Genomic DNA, 18,824 nt, shown 5'->3' with positions numbered 1-18,824 from the left:
ATATAGGCTGAGTGCTCCAATGTCATGTAATTCAGACCACTTTTGTCACCACATAACTAAGACTTCAGAGTAGCAATGTTATATATCATCATAAAGAAATGATGCCTGACCTGAATCCCTGACTTTCAAGCTTACAAATAACCAGCAGAGAGAAAAAGCTGCTCCATTGCTCCAGGATAACTCAGCTTCAACTACAATAAGACGTTAATGTAGCTCTTCAGAACCACCAGCAAACTAACTGCAGCTCTCTGCCGTGGTGAAGTCTGCAGGATCACAGAGGTGGAAGTGGGTGAACTGGTTGGTGGTGTTGTCCCTTGCACAGACTGACCTGTATATACCACAGACAAACTTTACGTTTCTTTTCTAGATCTCATAGAATACATGTCTGGTAGCCACACACTGTAGCTGCAGCTGGCAAAAACAAAAAGATCATTACTAACAGGACACCAGAAAAATATCCAAGTCATTTTAGAGGTGCCTGGATTATCTGCATAGTTAGTAAAATAATATCAATCACCATTTAAATACTGACTAAATCCAGACAGTTCTTCATCTTTTCAGCAGTCTTTTCACGTACATATACACAGTGCAAGGCAGCAGTTAATTCATCATCGCACACACACACACACACACACACACACACACACACAATGAGCTGTGTAGTAAAGCAGCAATCTGTTCACTCAGACTAAAGTTACAGTTATATAAGTAACTGACCTCTTTTGTTACATGGCTTCATGGTTTTATTGTGTTTACCATTTTATCTTCTATTATATTACCTTTCTCAGTTTTTCTTGAAACAATTTGGCGTACAAAGTACACTATATACATGATGTTCATACTGGTATAATATGCAGAACAAGGTGATTCCTCTGCTACTACCAGTGAGACAGAGTTACAGGAAAGTGATAACAGGCTGCTGTAGCTGTGCACTAAGAAGAGCGGCCACTTCTTAATGTTCAAAGTGAAATTCAAATTAATTTTTTAAAAGCTTGAAATGTATCATCACTGACCAGAGAAGCTAAATAAAGGAGCAGAAATTTAAATTTAAATCAAACCCAAAACACAAGCATCCACAGCCAGAGTGGTAGAGGTGCTGGAAGTGTGGCTTGTTTGTCATCAAACACATGGCGCGTTCTGACCTGTGCTCAGATTGTTCAGATAAAATGAAATACACTCATACTCATACATACAGTGAAAACCAACAAACAGAGCTCTGTATCTTCATGATCTTATTTGTCGATTTTAGCTCAGACAAACAGAAACACTGATTTCCATGCTGCACGGTAGAAATAACCATAAAAATGAATGTTACACAAAAAGCACAGGAAACAGAGTGGTACCTACTGCCGGCTGTATTTGAAGTAAAGAGGATCAGTTCTGGTCCTGTCCTACACTCTGACTGTCGAGAGAGTGCCTCCACATACAGAGAGGAGCAGCGCTTCACCAGAATGAGAGACCTCACTCCATGTGTGTGAGAGAGAGAAAGAGGGAGAGAGAGAGAGAGAGGTAGAGGGAGAGAGAGGTCCTTCCCAGTGGAAGAGATGAGTATACACTCACAGAGCGTGCGTGTGTGAGACAGATACAGAGATCCTGCTGTGAGTGTGTGGATGTATGTGTTCATGTGTAGGTGTGTCAGAAATGTATTCTGTGTGTCTGTGGAGTCACTTTAATCCGTAAAACAGCTGAGCTGGATGTTTATAGGATTGGATCACACACACACACACACAGATTACAAGAGATCATTGGTGTCTTGGCTTCCCTCTGAGGAAACAGTAGCAAAATCCTAGTCTGCAGTTAACAAGTAAAGCTTTCACAGTCTGTAGTTGGAACATGTCAGGCTGCAGCAGTGTGCTCAGCATACCTGTGCCTACATAAGACATTCAGTGCAAAAGTATGATAGATAGATAGATAGATAGATAGATAGATAGATAGATAGATAGATAGATAGATAGATAGATAGATAGATAGATAGATAGATAGATAGATAGATAGATAGATAGATAGATAGATGGTAAAAGCATCTAGGTATGGCTGAATGCATACTGTATGGCTTTTAGATCATCAAACATGATATGGTGTGTGCTGGTGTGTGAACCAGAGGGTCATTTCATTGCTCCTCTGAGCAAATGCTGAACACAGTCACGATGCAGAATCACCGCTGAGTGAAGGGCTGAGCTGCTTGCTGCAGATCAGCTCTGCCCTCTGAAAGCCTGCACTGAGGCAGCACTCAGAGTCTGTTTAGTTTGTTGTTGAACGAGCAAAGACAGCACAGAGGGAGTGTTCTTAGCAACATCACAGTGCCATCTCAGTGTGAAAGACACTGGAGAGGGATGGGGTTATTACAGGGTTGATGTCTTTTCTTGTTCATGTCCTGTTCGTTTTGTTTCAGTCCCTGCAGTCTCCTCTTAATGGCTATTTTTCTCTCAAATTTCCACCTGTCACACATGTCCTGACTGATACAATCCAAACCTTTTCCCATATTCCATCCCCACTTTTGTCCCAGACTATCCTCTTACAACCTCTCCCTGCCTGCATCGCTGACTCAACAGACTTCCATGTTCCCTTTATAATCTTTCGCCTGTTCTTCTCTATGTTCTTTCTTTTTCTGTCACCACCTGTACAATCAGTATATTACTCTGGAACTCTGGAGTGCGTGTGTGTCCATGAAAGTAAAGCTTTATAAAGTTATATAATGTTCTTCTAAATTGAAGGGACATGCTGCCTCTGGTAATCCCACACACACACTAAAACACACTCATCAATCACTGCAGTGCAAACAGACACACACACATAGTCACAGAGTGAAGGCCAAGGGTTATTTAAAATGAAGGCAACTGAGCCAAATGAGGGGAGAGAGAAAACCCTCCCATGATTAGCCAAGGATGGGAGCGGGCAAGACTCACTTATCATTTATGAGGCGCTTGACTCACAAGTTATTTGTTTCAAAAGCTATTAGTGTAGCTCTTGAAGTGAAGTTTGCTCCTGGGTGAAGGGGAATATTTCAGTGTTGTGCATGCTGTCTTGAAAATTATAATATAATTATATTGTTTATATTTAACAATTTATCATATATCCAGGGCTGGAAATGTAGGTCTCCATCTGTGACTGCTTTAATATATATATATATATATTTATATATAAAAAAACAAGGATCAGAGAAAAGAGAGGGAGGACAGAGGAGAAAGGAGTGAACGAGGGGAATAAACAGCCCTGCAGCAGCCAGCTGTTCCTCTGCTTTGTTAAACATCTGTCAGAACATTACAGATGTGGATAAGAGAAGCAGAAGAAAGGGTGAAGACATGAAGGATGAACCATTCTTATCTCTTATGTTCAGTGTCTACCAGCATAAATGCTGACAAACCTGGGGGGGGCGGGGGGGTCCAGAGCACATATGTGTGTTAGATGTGCCCTCTTTGTGTGTGTCGGCTAACACGTAATATATAAAACCACTAGAACTACCTTTTAGATGCATAATCTTTAAAATGCCAAGCTGAGGCAAGCCAGGAATTCATAGAGACACAGGGTGGTGACCTATGACATCACACACCTGTCACCTAAAGTTAAAGTCATACGAAAGTCTTCTCTGTGTCTCTGTGTTCATTTTTCAGGTCTGGAGGTTGATGGTTTGATGCCATCTTACCCGTTTGCTAAACTGGCCAAAAGATGACGTACAAAAAAAACCTCATTTAGTTCCACCATCTTGTCAGAAAGATAATGTCCTGTGATGTGTGTGTAATACTGCTTCAGCATCACAGAGCCAAAGCTCCCGGCCATGGACAAAACTGATGTGCTCTAAAAAAAATGCTTGAATAACAGAAAAAAAAATGAAAAGAAAAAAAAGGACGGCATTTTCTGGTGTGTGAAGACAGGATGCATCCTAATAATTGTTAAAAATAACATGTAGTTATATAAAACCCATGCTTTTGAGCTTTAAAGCTGTGAAGCAGAGCTTCTGCAGTCTTTATTGATGAAGTCTCACTTTATCAATCACTGTTTGTAACTGCAATTCAACTTTTAATAAGTTTGAATGAATTTGTTGATACAAAAACTCCCAAATAAGAATTTAAATTTGTTAATGAGGCAACACATTTAAATAATTTAATCATGTTTTAAAAGCTTTTTCCAAAGGCCAGCAGATACTGTCTCCTGCTGGCGGTGGCTCTTGGTTTTGAATAAAAGCTAATTTGATTGAGTTTAAATTTAAAGAAAGTAGCAGCAGCTGAAAATAATTCCCTTCCTTTCCAAGTTATTGAGCCGTGTGATGAAAAGAAAATACTGCTGCTTAGAATATGTCCAGAGGGGACCTGAGCACTCTGAATTAACCAGAAGAATAGAATAAGAAGCAATAATAACTGAGAGAGAAAGAACAGCATGAGCAAGAAGATGAGTGTGAGGAGGAGGTGACTGCTCTGTAGGTTGTGGTGAATGAGAGAGAGAGAGAGAGAAAGGCCTGTTATCACGGCTGGCTGAATCCGGACTTTTGCTGCAGGCTTCCAATGCCGACATACGAGCAAAGAGCAGCATTTACTGACATCAATAAGTGACCCTTGACTCTTCAATCTTCAAACACACACAGTCACACACTGTGCAGGTGGATTAAGGTGCAGATAATGTGCACAATATTTACACATTTACAGTGTGGACTCAAGTTTTGAAAATTTGGAGGAGGTCAGGGTTGATGGCTGTGTCAACAAAGAAACAGGCTGTGTGCACAGCACATGTAATCCCTGTTTTTCATTTATTATATAACACAAACCAGTCAATATCTTTGTCACTTCTGTTTGAAATAATGCAAAGTATTACTGTTGAAGGGATTATCCAGATCCTCTGATAAAAACCATTCTGACATCGTAATGGAGGTGTGTCTGAAAATAAGGACCGTCAAATTTAAAGCTCAGGCAACATGATTAAATGTGCCAAGCTTCTATTCACACAATATACATTGATGTGATGTGGTTATCGCTAGTCAGGGCAAAATAAAATAAAATAAAATAAAATTTTGCATCCAACGTTTAACCCTTTGAGTGTAAAACTATTTTCCTGTTGTTTTAAATTAAATGTCCCTGCAGTCCTACAGACTGATCCTTAAGGTGAAGCATGTCTTTATGTAAGAGGAGCACAGTTGAGTCCATCTCCTTGCATGTTCGATGCATACGTGTGGATCTAATCTGTCATGCCAGCTGTTTTGAATGAATAAAGTATTATGCTTACAGCTTATGGTATGCGTGTCAGGAACGACTCACCACTCTGTAATGCCTAATGTGTCACGACCTTTGTTTTCATCACTGAAGGTTATCACATCTCTCCGTGCAGGGATAATAAAGGAACTGATGCTGTGAGGATGCACTTAAACAGATTTCTGCAGAGGCACAAGGCAAGACTGTGCATTCCTCTGAGTCATGACACTGTGTGTAGGTCAAGTGGTGATTGGTTGAAATGTTTGTCATGACCTGAAACAAGGTAAAAGCAAAAGGACATGTTAGCCATAAATGATAGAAAAGATAAAATGCCTCGAGGCTTTGAATCCTTAGAAATGTAAGAAAACCTGAGTCTCCTGATGCTCCTGACACATCGGATTAGCTGTCAGTGTCGAGCAGGTGCTCCCCTGAAGCACCTGATAAGTCTTTTGCAGATGGTAATCTGACCCAAATCTCCATCATACACTTTTTGATTGGCATTACTTAATTAAGACCAATTTAACATTTACCCTGAGGGAAAAAAAAGAGGTTTGTGATGGAGAGAGAGGGAAACCAGTCACCAGCACAAGGTCAGCCTGAAGAGAGGACGCTTCATCAGTCACATGGTCTGACCCAGAAACCACAACCACTTAATGCAAAATCATTAACATGACAGCCACATACAGTATGTATTTGCATACCTTGCACTCTTTTGAAAAATAATGCTGACTGTTTTTTTAGTGCCACATCTAATGAAGTGAAAACACAATCAACTTTACATCCATCATCAGTTCTACTTTGACCTCAGACCTCAGTCAGTCACAAAACTTGCAACACAAGTTTTTGTTTTGTTTTTTTCTGCAGTTTCACAGAGCAGCAGTGTGGAGGAGTTGACTGATCAGAGACAACTAGTGTGGGGTGATTAAGGACCACACATTGAGCCCATCTGATTAACTATCTGAGAACAGATGGCTATCAGATGAGGCTTTCCATCAAACTCCTGCAGCCAGACAGGGTTCACGTCTGGAGCAGAGAGACACCGTGCCAGTAGATAGCAAATGAAGGAGGGGGGTGCTGCTTAATTCAGAAATCTTGAACTTCTAACAAGTTGTGAGAAAAACCTTTATAAGGCCTGCATCTTCTTTTGGGGGAGCACACAGGGTGAGTTGGTTTAGAACCTTTAGAGCAGATGGTTGCAGGAGATTTTCCATCACATCTGCACAGTTGGACAGGGTACACTTCAGGAAGCGACACTTAGATGATAGCTTTGAGGCCCTTAAGCGTGTACCTTACTGTTTGATGCATGAAAGTTTGCCTTTTTTATGAAGCACCCCAGCAGATGGCATGATTTCACACTTAAACAGGCAGCTCATTGGCTACCTGATTGACAGCTGGGTTTCAGATGTCTGTACCTTTATGAAAAACGCCATCAGGAGCCTGAACAGTTGTTTTTTGTGCTTGAGTATTGTGATGTAATCATTCAGCTGATACACAGACTGTTAGTTACTTAGAATCATGTCTGAGGTCGGCCCATTCGACTGTTTATAAAGGACAGGGGCTCTAACAAATAACTGCAGGCGACTGGATGGATGTCAATCACAGTCTAATACTCTCTCCATCTAATCAGATCAAGGGATTGCCAAAAAGGAAACACGACAAGCTAGTGAAGACCTTTGAATGCTAGTAGCTTTTCCCTGACACCAATACAGATCAAATTAACATCTAATAATTGTCAGAATTTCTGGAAAGTCCATCTATTATATAATTATTATTTGATGTCATGTTTTAATTTGGCACATCAACATTAAAATGTTATAAAATGTACACAACATAGACGGTACACAATGTAATTGACCGTCTATGTCTTCCTGTCCAAAGGTTAATGCAGATTTCTAATGTTTCTATACAATCTAAGAACATAGCTGAAGGAAAAAAAGAACGTTTTCACCATTTGAGGAGGCCTTAGGGCATTACACTAAATGCTTTCTCAGGGAAAGGAGAACTTTCACTTAAAAGCTTTAGAACACTCACTGCTTTCAAAACATATTCACAGGCTTGATGGTCTTATAGCAACTCTCAAAAGGGCCTTGATTGTAACATAAAGCACGGCCCTCGGGGCATGAAGCTCAGCATCACAGGTCAGAGGATTAAAAGAGGGCAGAAAGTGGGACAAGAAGAGGAGGGAGCCGCAGTGAAGGACTGCTTCAGGACTGCATGTCTGTGTGAGGGTCCAGTTTACATCTGCGTCAAAAGACTTTGAGAGACATTAATTAAATGAGTTATTAAAGAGAAACAGGAGGCTCTCTTTGTTACTCAGCAGAATGTGTAGTATTCAGTTTGACTGAGACCAACAGAAGCCTTGGGTGTATCCATATTCCTCTTAAATTAGCAGCAAATTAAACTCCTGGCTTTATTTCAGTGCACGTGGCTGCATCCTGATACTTCAGTTAAAAGGTGACATTAAGCCAGGAAACAGCTGCCTTGCAGTGACTCACTTTTTGAACAACGCGAGTCCTTGCTTGCGTGTCTTCTTTTGGAGAACCTACTGTACAGACTGCCCCCGAGTCATCTCCGTATGTGTGCACTGTCTAAAACTGTAATTCTATAATGCAAATTTGTACTCTACAAATGTACAGAAACATTTCTTATGCTCCAGCAACTCAGCGTGAGTTCCCACATTTTACCACAGTAATGATGATGAAAGCAGAGTCTGCGGTATCATAGGATCCTCATCCAATATTTATCTGGGATGACCGGGGGATTATGGAGGGTGCGGGTTATTGATACATTCATACATATGACCATTTTACTGAATTCATTATAAATGGAACCAAAGCAGTAAACAAGAGAAGCACAGAACATTAAAGTGTGCGGCAACATGTTTAACTTAGTAAAAAATAAAACTGTAATTCACAGAGTAATCCTGTACATTAGTCATTTAATAAGTTAAAGGGATACTAAAGAAGTTCCTGTGCACGTACCTGTGCTGACATCAGTGATAACTCCATGATCCCTGGATCAAAGATTGCTAGTCTGAGAGCGTCACACAAAAAACAGAAAAGAAGAAGAAGTTCAAAGCAGGAGCAAAAAAAAAGACGAGGAAGCTCTTTAAGACGGCACTGCTGTGCTTTGTTGAGTGTGGCTGTGGATGTGCTTCATAATGACACAATGAATGCTTTTCATGCTTCATGGAAGAGTTTATTCACTCCACTCATCCCCCCTCTCTCTCTCTCTCTCTCTCTGTATGGATGTGTATGTTGGGGGGTGGGGGGTGCATGGTAAGAGCATGCTGAGCTCTGTGTAAAACAGTGCAAAATTATTGATGCTGGTGTCTTTGGCACGACTCTGCCGCCCTCTTATATCTTCTGCTACCTTGTACTTTGGTTTGAATCACAAAGGTGTAGAACTGAATTATTCATGTCCATTTAAAAATTCACATAAAAATAACACACAAGTGTGTTTTTATAAAGTTATGACTATCTAATGTTTAATAAAGCATTTCCATATGTGTAATTAATAAGAAATAATTCATTATTTTTAAAGGTTGCCAAATCTGTTAAAAATCTATTCTCCTCCAGCCAGACATGGTACAGTGAGGTAGCACTTTCTGGAAGGACCTGTTTAAATGTCCAGGCATAATATATTGCTATAAGAACAATTTATACATAAAGTATTTGTGTGTATTTTTTAGTAACCACACAATTATGTAATACTACTGTGAACCACAAGGTGGAATAGTGAGCCAGTGCAGAGATCATCCTGACATTTTTAGGGTGATTGTTCAAGAGGGGATCAAAACACAGACACAAAAAGGCAAGGAAGTAAAGCTAATCAAAAAAAATCACACACACAAACAAAGGTGAACCCCGGACTCAAATACACAAGGTTAACAAGACACAGGTGAAACACATTAGAGGCAGGGCAAGCAATCACCATGGAGGGAAAACGCCAGGAAGTAAAACTGACAAGGACAGGACTTTCAAAATAAAACAGGAACCATGACCAAAACCCAGAAAAGGACAAGTACACCCAACACAACTAGAAACCAAGGATTCACATAAAAAGAAAACAAACCCATTATATTATATTATATTATATTATATTATATTATATTATATTATATTATATTATATTATATTATATTATATTATATTATATTATATTATATTATATTATATTATATTATATAGCTGTGGCACATGTCAACAAACACATTGTGTTAGGGAAGCACTTAACCCACATTATCCATCTGCTTCTTTGTATGAAGTTATATGTAGTGGGTGAGGGGCAGCACATAACGGAAACCACAATGTGGTTCTTTTCTGTCTTTTTTTACAGTGTTTCTGTGTCTGGAGTATAATTGAACTAGTGAGAAGACACTTTGCTTTGTTTTCTCTCATGTACACCATCATTATTTCCCCCAGGATGTTACTTTTTGCTATTCCAGGTCGTAAACACACACACACACAGAAAGAGAGCGAGAGAGAGAGCTGTGTTGCTCACATGCAGCCATGCACAGCCATTTTTTTTCCAGCCTGCACTTGAAACGAGCTCGTCTAAGTTGTTGAAATTTATTTCTAAAGACAGATTCACCTCGAGCCACTCTGTGGCTCTGGCATTACAGCACAGCAAGCTGTTAACTGTAGACCTCTATTGTATTCTGTGGCCTTTGGAATGATTACTACCGCATGAGAAACCACCTTAAAATAGTCTCTGATCTAAGCCTTGTGTGTTTGCTACAAGGCGGAGCGAGACCATGGTGACTCCACATTTATGTTCCCTACATGTACATGTGAGTTTGTGCTTGTGCATGTGAGGCAGGGCTGTAAAGAGCAAAGTGTGGCTCTTTTATGCAGTACAGTCCATGTAAAGAGAGTTGGTCATTTTTCCTGAGGGCCAGTGAGTCCAGCTGTCAGAAGAGTGACTGAGACACACAAAGAAACACACACACACACACACACACACACACAGACAAAATGACAACTGATAGAGACAAGAAAAACGAAGAATTTGAAAATATATGCATGTATTTCTGAAAATGTATTCAGCAGTAGTGACATGTCCTTGTATGTGTCATGTGTTTAGTATGCAGGATTTGTTTTTTGCACACAGACAAGGTACCCTGAAAAAAATTCACCAGAGCCTCTAACTGTGGAATGCTGTCTGTCTGGGGTGAGTTTGTCAGCATTGTCAGCATTGTCACTGTGTGTTCACCTACTGTGTACAACACACACTGACTTCCCATCTAAAGGTTTTACATACACACACATATGTTTCAAAAGTTCCCTGTATGCCCTAAGCCTGAAAATATTTGCTACTTCTGTTAACAGACACCACACCACAGGTTAGTAATTGTTGCAACTGAACTAAAATATCCAAATGTTAAATACAAAACTCATCATAAATGACAAGATATTATAGCTATTTTTTTAAAGCTTTAAGAGGTTCAATTTACTTCATTGTTGTTATCCAATATCACTGTGTTCCTTAATATAAGGTGAGGTGAGCCCTGTGTGGCCTCAGTTAAAAAGATAAAAAGAAGAAGAAGGAGAAATAGGCTAATCAAAAAGGCTGTTTTTTCTTCCAGGAGAGTAAACTGGTGAGGTTTTGTTTGCAGCCATTTATACAGCTTATCTTGTACAGATAATATCCAGTTTAACAGGACAGCATCTGAACAGAAACCTATAACACAAATGGAAGCTTTAAAGATGCTTCAAATGTACATTATTTAGTGTTTCATCACATGCTGGCAGCACGAGTTCAGCTGAGTAAAGTCCGATGTTCACTCTTCAGACTGACAAACAGCTACATCTGGTATGAAGAATAAGAATGGAGTAGAAGCTAAATGTTGTTCACTTCATTATAAAAACAGCTCATGTGTTTGCAGTGCTTCCATTGTGTATTCATTGCTCAGCTCTTCAGCCTGCTGACGATGTAAACAGCAGTTGTGTAGTAGTAGTAGCTGTTGTGTATCTGTTGTGTAGGTTGTGGGTCTCACTGTACAGCACACATTTTCTTCACAGCTTTTGCCGCTATCGGTGTCAGCAGTCCAACTAAAGCCCCGATAGTTCCACCCACCACTGCTCCAACAACAGCACAGACTGGACCTGCACAAGCTGTAGCAGCAGCCCCAGCTAACATGCCCACTTCAGCTGATGGCACAATGAGACCTTTCACAAATTTGTTTTTCTTCTCTGCCTTTTCTCTTGATTCTCTTCTGTACTCTTCGTCGAGCCTCTGCAACTCTTCCTGCAGCAGTGATGCCTCAATTGTAGCTTTCAGTTTTTCTTCTTCTTGCCTTTTCTTCTCGGCGTTAAGGTAGAAAATCTTCTCCGCTCGTTCTTGGATGGCTCTCTCTGCTGCCTGGAACATTGCATTTGTGTAATACATCCCTCCATTGTGCTGGACCATACTGCTTATCTTTGTGAGCAGCTCGGCTACCTGACAGCTGTCAGAAACTGTATTACTGAGAACATGGTAGCGCATGTCACATCTTTCAACCAAAGATCTAAGTTTTTCGCTCTGACTGAAAAAAGCTTCAACTGTTGTGTTTCCCAGCTGCTCGCCGTGTGTGAAGAGGACCATGGAGTAAGCTGCAGCACGGTCACCAAACACCATCTGCAGCAGCTCAATGGTTTTCTGCTCCTCCTGTGTGAATCTGCCCAGCTTGATGACAATCAGGAAAACGTGTGGACCGGGAGCAGATAGGGAGATGCACTCTCTCAGTTTTCTGACCACCTCTTGTTCTGTGTACTTTGTGTCATAAATTCCCGGCGTGTCGATCAACGCCACCCTGATCCCAGCCGCTGTTCCTCTGGCCTTTTGACACTCTGATGTCACAGACTGAGGAGAGAGCCTTACATCAAACGCTGTTCGGTTTAAGATGGTGTTTCCGGATGAACTTTTCCCATTTCCGGTTTTTCCGATCAGAACTATTCGGATTTCTTCAACTGGATAAAAACCTACAAAACAATGTGAAAACAGACTTTTTGTATAGGATTGTTATTCAGTACACTGGGTCACCTTTACATACTGTACTCTAAACAGAACTGGACTTCAGCAATACAGTTACACAAAATGTTTGTAAGTTAAGTCTGTTGTATCATTCACATAGATTAAACCAGCAGTTAATATATGTTTTCCAAAGAGTTTATGCAGGTTCACTCAAACTGAAACATTATAGTTCCACGAGAACAGAGAAATTTGCTCATTTTCTTGAGATGGAACAAGAACAAAGTTCATATCTGACGGGACTTTTCATATTTGTTGAAACATGTGTTCAGAACTCTTCTCCACATACACCACGACCACGTCCGCCCAGAGGACGTGTCGAGAACAAGCTGCGAGACCTGCCAAACCAGCGCTCCGAGAGCCAGAACCAGTTTCTCTGTTCTGATGGAGCATGGAACAAGCTTTAATCTTGTCCTCCACAGCCACAACTGACAGGGAGTCAGATCTCATATGAGCCGAGTTATGATTTTAGAGTCTTATCAGTAAAATGTGTCCTTAAATCATTGAATATTGTTTAATTCTTCTTCAGGTTGATATGCAGACAGAAAAAAACTGTCCTACTTTGTAATATTCACTTAAAAACTGTGCAGTAAATTTCATGATATTTGTCAAATAAACGTAGGCGCTGCAGGCTGTCAGAAACATTTCAACTCATATTACAGACTGAAGCTAAAGTTTTTTAAAGAGAGGAAAAAATAAAAAAGATCATTAAACATCATTTAAAAATGTAAAACAAACATGAACAAAGCAGGTGTAATGCTGATTGAACACAGAGATAAGAGTAATCAGATTACCTGTGCTCTGGGTCATCGCTGTCAGTTGCGTGATGTCTTGATGACATCTAAATCATGAAAGCAGCTCTGTTTATCTTCAGCGTGAGACGAACACTATATACCCAAGGTCTATCTGGCAGCTTTCCAGCAAACTTCCCACCTAGATCTCCCACATTGCGTCTACAGACATCACAGAAACTGAAAGTATGTTACAGGAACTCATGTCAGAGATACTGGAACACTCAGAGGATGACTGATGTGACAGTGTCACGACTGGAAAGTCCGCCTGTCAAAAACAAGAAAACAAAACAAAAAATAATAATAATGTAGTCTGTACAACATGAATATATGATCACAGCAAAGCATTCACATACGTCAGATGAATGTGGATTGTCCTATCTCTCATAATGTCAACTATCCAACTACATCTCACACAATCTAAACAAACATAGACCAAAACTGTACTTTGTAAAATGTTGTTAAGACTGCTTACTTTAATGTTTATCTGCTCATTTTTAATGATAGTATCATTATATATACAGAACTTTGCAATCTTGGTTTGATCCCGTTTTGATCAGATCAGCAGATTAGATTTATTTTGATCAGTTTTCACAGCACACACACACTTACTTGATGACAGAGGTCTTCATGTATAGCTTCTCTGCCTGTGCCACCTGCACTGGGACATTTAATGGAACTGAGGTATACTGTGTTGTCTCTGTTCATATTGTTTGCCACGAAAAATCTCAAACAATGTTAATTATGTCCAATGCTAACCATAAACTCTACAATTTTAGTTGTTTTTTAATGCTTAACCACTAGTGTTTGTCCAACATGAGTGATGCTTTTTTGAGGTTTGGCAGAGGAAACCAAATATCTTCTATTTTTATGACATTAATCAATCATTGTACACACAGATCGACAAGAAAACTTGCTTTAAATATATTTTGGATTCTCACCTTTAGTACATTAGACTGGTAGACTTTATTAGACCAGTTTCCTGTTAGGACAGACTGACTTACTGGCACTGTTGAAAACTGGAATGTAGCCATCCTGGTTTCAAAGAGCAGGATCACGTCTCCATGTCATTATTTTCTCTTTAACCTGTCACTGTGTGACACGAAGAGAGACAGCATCTTAATATGACAACTGGAGCAAATCAGACTTGTTGACTGATGTGCTCCAGTTGTTCCAGGAACAGAAATCTAAATGTGTTTGGTTTGTCTATATGTAAAAACTATCTCATAAACCTGGAAGGATTCATGTGTTAAAGTAGAACAAAGCTGAAATATATAATAAACATAATAAAGCAATATGTTTTTTTTCTGTTCAAAGAATCATGCAGAATGATATTTGTCAGCACTTTTGAATCATCATTATTAATGAGTCCTTGGTAAGTTGAGCTCATTTTGATGAATCACACAGTCACACAGATGACTGGTTATGTAATGGCCTATATTTAATTAAATCATGTGGCCTTAAGGGCAAGACTAAGAAATGCCAATTACTGTATCTATCGCTCATGGTTATGAAAATTTAAAAACGTGTTAATCTAATTTACATTAAACTTGATGAGAAAATCCTAATTTATGAACACCAGAATAAAACAGACATTTAGTGAATCGTCTGTTTTTAGCTGTACTGAATATCTTGCATAAAAACGTAAATCTGTGAGTCAATAACAGTTATCATATTACACAATTTTTAATTGATTATTGAAAAAAAAAATCATTTTAACTTCCCCGGTTTGATCGTCAGGGTGGTCTTGGCGGTTTCGATACAATAGGTGGCGGTATTCAGCTTTGACGCAGGGTTGTCTTCGTCAAAGCTGAATACCACAGAAGAAGAATCAGCCAACATTTACTTCCGTGTAATTTCATGAATGACTGCAACTTCCCGGTGCAGCTTGTGAAGTAGTGAGTGGAGGAGTTAATCTGACAACTGCTGCTACCATCAAATTGCTCCAAATGGATTATACTGCTACTCAAAGTGGGTTCAGACAGCGTAAGTTACGTACGTGATTTTATCAATCAGATCAGGCTCTAAAGTTGGCGGCTGCACTGCGCATATTTATCGATAGATTTCTTCAACGTAAACGGAACTGAAAGGCGACGTTAGCTCCCAGTTCTCTCGCCGGTTGTGGCTAACGGCTAACAACTCGCAAAAACGCACACAAAAATGGTTCCTGACTTTCCCACAGCGAAAGCACAGAAGACTGCATTAGCGAGAAAGCTTCACTTTAAACTATTATTAAACACAAGCTAAGTGCTAACAGTGCTAACTAGCCAATTTACCTAACGTTGAAGAGGCTAGACAGGCTAACGACAGCCCCTCTTTCACATTTCATCTGTGTGCACTCTGGATCTAAGTTTATGTGGTAGACCTTGTGGGAAAGTAAAGATAGACGGTGGCTTTATTTTGAGATACACTTCGGTGGTTTGCGTGCGAGTTAAAGTAGCCTTAAAAAAGCTACTGTTTACAAGCTTCAGACCGGATTAGCCGGATTTAAAATTACTAGAAAAGTAGACAATGAATCATCACTTGTCGTAATTAAGAAAGGTTTAAAGGTTAGAAAAGGGGTCAGGGTCAATTCATGTTATTATCTCTGAGCGCACATGTGTGCATCAGCTGAATATAAACAGGCATTATTCAATAACTCTGTATGTATCTTTGTAAGAACTATAATATCCTTACTTTTAAGAGTTGTGTTTCTGTGTGGGTCCTATTCATTAGGAATATCAGGGACATCACAAGGTCCATCCCAACAGTGTCTGAGGATGGTGTAATGTAGTCTTGTCATAGGTGCGGTGCTTATTACTCAGCATCACTTTTAAATTCCTTGTTAAAGGTGTGAAATGAACTGTCTGCTCCAGATGCCCTCCAGTCTAGCTGCACAGGATCACCCACACACTTTGTAATATGCCGACAGACATTCTGATGTGACAGCCAGTGTTAATGAGTAACTGATACAGAATGTTTAGAATATCCGTTGGATGGATTGCAAGCTGACTTCTCATTTATTTGCTTGCTTTATTAACCCTGCTGACTTAGTTCCAGAGGTGTAAACCTGCCACTGTTTGACACGTTTCCTCCTCTCTGTCTCTCTCTGTCTTTTAATACAGAGCCCAATATGCGTCTGAGGAACAGCTCCACAGATGCTGCAGATGGCAGCCAGCTGTTTGAGGATACAAGTGGAGCCGGGCCTGGATCACAGGCTGGCTATAGGTAGGAGACCTGCCAGTCAGGGTGGAGTCAGGCTGAATATTGACATAAATAACATTTTTATAAAACCAGCTTGATGCAAACCACAATTTCAGACACAGCTTTTGATTAACTGTCTTGTTTTGTGTCAGTAGGAACCATCAGGCAGGCCCTCAAGCTGCAGGATTTCCAGGCCAGTCCCTCCTGTCAGACCCCATGTCTAACCTGGCCATGGCATACGGCAGCTCACTGGCATCGCAGGGGAAGGAAATGGTGGACAAGAATGTAAGACTGAACAGGAATGCCTCAAACAACGTTTTCTCAAAGCCTGTAATAATGGATGTGTGTTCTTGTTTTAGCTGGACAGGTTCATCCCAATTTCTAAGCTGAAATATTACTTTGCTGTGGACACTGTCTATGTGGGGAAGAAGCTGGGCCTTCTAGTGTTCCCATACATGCATCAGGTAAGCCTCCAGCCACCTCTAAAAATGTAAATCCTTCTGTTAGGTCTGACACAGAGGTGCTGTGCGTTCAGATACAGACCTTCTTTTAATTCTGCAAGAAAAAAAAGTAATCAATACTTCTCAGTCTGACAGTTTAGCGGAAACTAGAATCATAACACCTGCTGTGTGTATGATGATGTGTGTTGTAGAACTGGGAGGTGAGCTACCAGCAGGACACTCCTGTGGCTCCGCGCTTTGATGTGAATGCACCAGATCTTTACATTCCAGCCATGGGCTTCATCACATATGTCCTGGTGGCTGGACTGGCCCTTGGCACACAAAACAGGTATTTAATGTTGAAACACCTTTTTGTGTGTCTTTCTATTTTATCCTATTTCCTTCTTTAGAACTTCCCTCATGGGCCACCCTGCGCTTGATGTGGTCCATGTTATGTCCGAGACATAACAGAAACCTCTGACACTTTTTGGCCCCTTCAGGTTTTCTCCAGAACTGCTGGGAGTTCAGGCCAGCTCTGCATTTGTGTGGTTGATCATGGAAGTCCTTGCGGTGCTGCTGTCCCTGTACCTCGTCACGGTGAACACAGACCTCACCACTATAGACCTGCTAGCATTTTCCGGCTACAAATATGTTGGGTATGCACATGCTCTTGTTTCCATTTGTGTAACTTTTGTTCTGTGAAAAATCTCCCTAACTGATGACTTGTGTGTCGTTTTGTTCCTTCAGGATGATTGTAGGTGTGGTCTCAGGTCTTTTGTTTGGGAGACTAGCATACTATCTCTCTCTCCTCTGGTGCTGTGCAGCCATCTTTGTCTTCATGGTGAGTGAAACACGGTTTGTGTTTTGATTTATCCTTCTTGTCTGTTTTTTTTGCATTTTGTGAAGAACATCTTTGTTGGTCTCTCTTTAGATCCGCACTCTGCGTCTGAAGCTGTTATCCGAGGCGGCGGCGGAGGGGCGGCTGGTGAGAGGAGCCAGAAACCAGCTGAGGATGTATCTAACCATGTCTATAGCAGCAGCACAGCCTATCTTCATGTACTGGCTCACCTACCACCTCATTAGATAAAACACACACACACATGTAGAGGATGAACTTTCTGGCTGTCTGAATGCCATCTCACCCCCTAAAACACACTTCACACGCACATATCAAAGACTTGATGAAGCAGTCACACCAAGAAGGACTCTCTCCATGTTTGCATGGAGCAGAACAACACATGCTACAAGACGATTAAGAGAAATGAGGCACTACTGCCTTTCCTCTCTCTCTCTCTCTCAGCACAGCCATGTCGTTTGTATTTGCCTTTTTGTCTTTTTTATGTTTTCAAATGTTTGTAGCAAGAGCAAGTGGCTTTAAGTTTTTCTAAGCTGTGTAATTACTTGTTAAATATGTTTTTTAGGGATATTTAAGTATGTTTGTGTACAGCAGAAGTATTAATTGCATATGTTAGTCTGGTCCGATATTTCATAGTGGATGTTTCTGAGCCGATAGAAAGAAAAGCACACTAACCTCACACAAACCGTCCTTTCGTAAAGAAAAATGTAAAATCTGAAGTTTACACATCATCAGCTGGCTCAGCTTAAATGTTAGACTGGAAAGACAATTTTTTTCCTGGTTAAGAAACATGGCACTGTGGAGAAAAGTACTCACAGTCACTATTGGCTCTGGAAGCTCGGGTTAACCTGTCTGTGGAGTGGTGTAGGACCACTGTTTTACATGTTTGCTTTGTGCTTTGTTAGATGTTTGAGCTTTGCTGCCTGACAACCCTTGAAAAGAAAGATCAGTCATGACAAGAAAGTGAAGTGTCAATTTCATTCTGATAACATTTTAAAGTAAGTTATTTACTGCTTTTCATATTGAAAGTCAGATGTAATAAAGATGGGAAAAAGGAGATGGTTTGTTACTTGTGCTTTAAAATATTTTTTTTTTTAGGTAGCTGACAATACCAAGGTAGATTTGCATTCATTATGCTAATACTTTCAGAAATACCACCTCTTCAGGTTTTTTTTTGTTTACATCTAAAGTGTAGTTTTAATTGTTTAAATATAAATTCACAGCTGATGGAGGAGCTGCTTCATTTGAACGGAACAAACGGGAGACAAGGACAAAATTCGACAGTATGTACATAGCATAGCATAACACTTAAAGATTAACAACGATTTGATCCCAGGCCAGAGCTGTACAGCCTATCTGAAAT

General features: G+C 40.2%; 2 protein-coding genes across 7 annotated transcripts; one reads left to right on the top strand and one right to left on the bottom strand.

The window, feature by feature from the left end:
* Positions 1-10,254: 10,254 nt before the first annotated feature.
* On the bottom strand, positions 10,255-13,054 carry LOC114444433 (GTPase IMAP family member 7-like). Its single transcript, XM_028418974.1, has 2 exons — positions 12,986-13,054; positions 10,255-12,142 (listed from the first exon to the last, which is right to left on the bottom strand). Exons 1-2 carry the CDS (start codon positions 12,999-13,001, stop codon positions 11,175-11,177), a joined length of 984 nt encoding a protein of 327 aa, XP_028274775.1. The 5' UTR covers positions 13,002-13,054; the 3' UTR covers positions 10,255-11,174.
* Positions 13,055-14,826: 1,772 nt separating this feature from the next.
* yif1b (Yip1 interacting factor homolog B (S. cerevisiae)) lies at positions 14,827-18,518 on the top strand. Of its 6 annotated transcripts, none has more exons than XM_028418981.1 (8): positions 14,827-14,953; positions 16,087-16,189; positions 16,321-16,450; positions 16,525-16,629; positions 16,818-16,954; positions 17,106-17,261; positions 17,353-17,446; positions 17,537-18,518. In XM_028418981.1, exons 1-8 carry the CDS (start codon positions 14,932-14,934, stop codon positions 17,690-17,692), a joined length of 903 nt encoding a protein of 300 aa, XP_028274782.1. In that variant the 5' UTR covers positions 14,827-14,931; the 3' UTR covers positions 17,693-18,518. The 6 variants fall into 6 exon arrangements, with proteins under 6 accessions (XP_028274782.1, XP_028274780.1, XP_028274779.1 ...); XM_028418979.1 differs by having other exon boundaries at positions 16,318-16,450; XM_028418978.1 differs by having other exon boundaries at positions 14,837-14,968.
* The last annotated feature ends 306 nt before the right edge of the window (positions 18,519-18,824 follow it).

The sequence above is a fragment of the Parambassis ranga genome, chromosome 13 (genome assembly GCF_900634625.1).
Source record: "Parambassis ranga chromosome 13, fParRan2.1, whole genome shotgun sequence".
In the NCBI taxonomy this organism is placed as follows: Eukaryota; Metazoa; Chordata; class Actinopteri; family Ambassidae; genus Parambassis; species Parambassis ranga.
Note: the sequence above shows the minus strand (reverse complement) of the source record. Positions and strands in the feature narration are given on the sequence as shown.

Excerpts from the sequence above, each read along its gene's own strand:
- yif1b (XM_028418975.1), top strand. The coding sequence starts at position 14,932 with ATGGATTATACTGCTACTCAAAGTGGGTTCAGACAGCGTAAGTTAC. Across the intron at positions 14,978-16,086 it reads GTTCAGACAGCGTAAGTTAC|AGCCCAATATGCGTCTGAGG; the intron begins GTACGTGATTTT and ends CTTTTAATACAG. Across the intron at positions 16,955-17,105 it reads GCCCTTGGCACACAAAACAG|GTTTTCTCCAGAACTGCTGG; the intron begins GTATTTAATGTT and ends TGGCCCCTTCAG.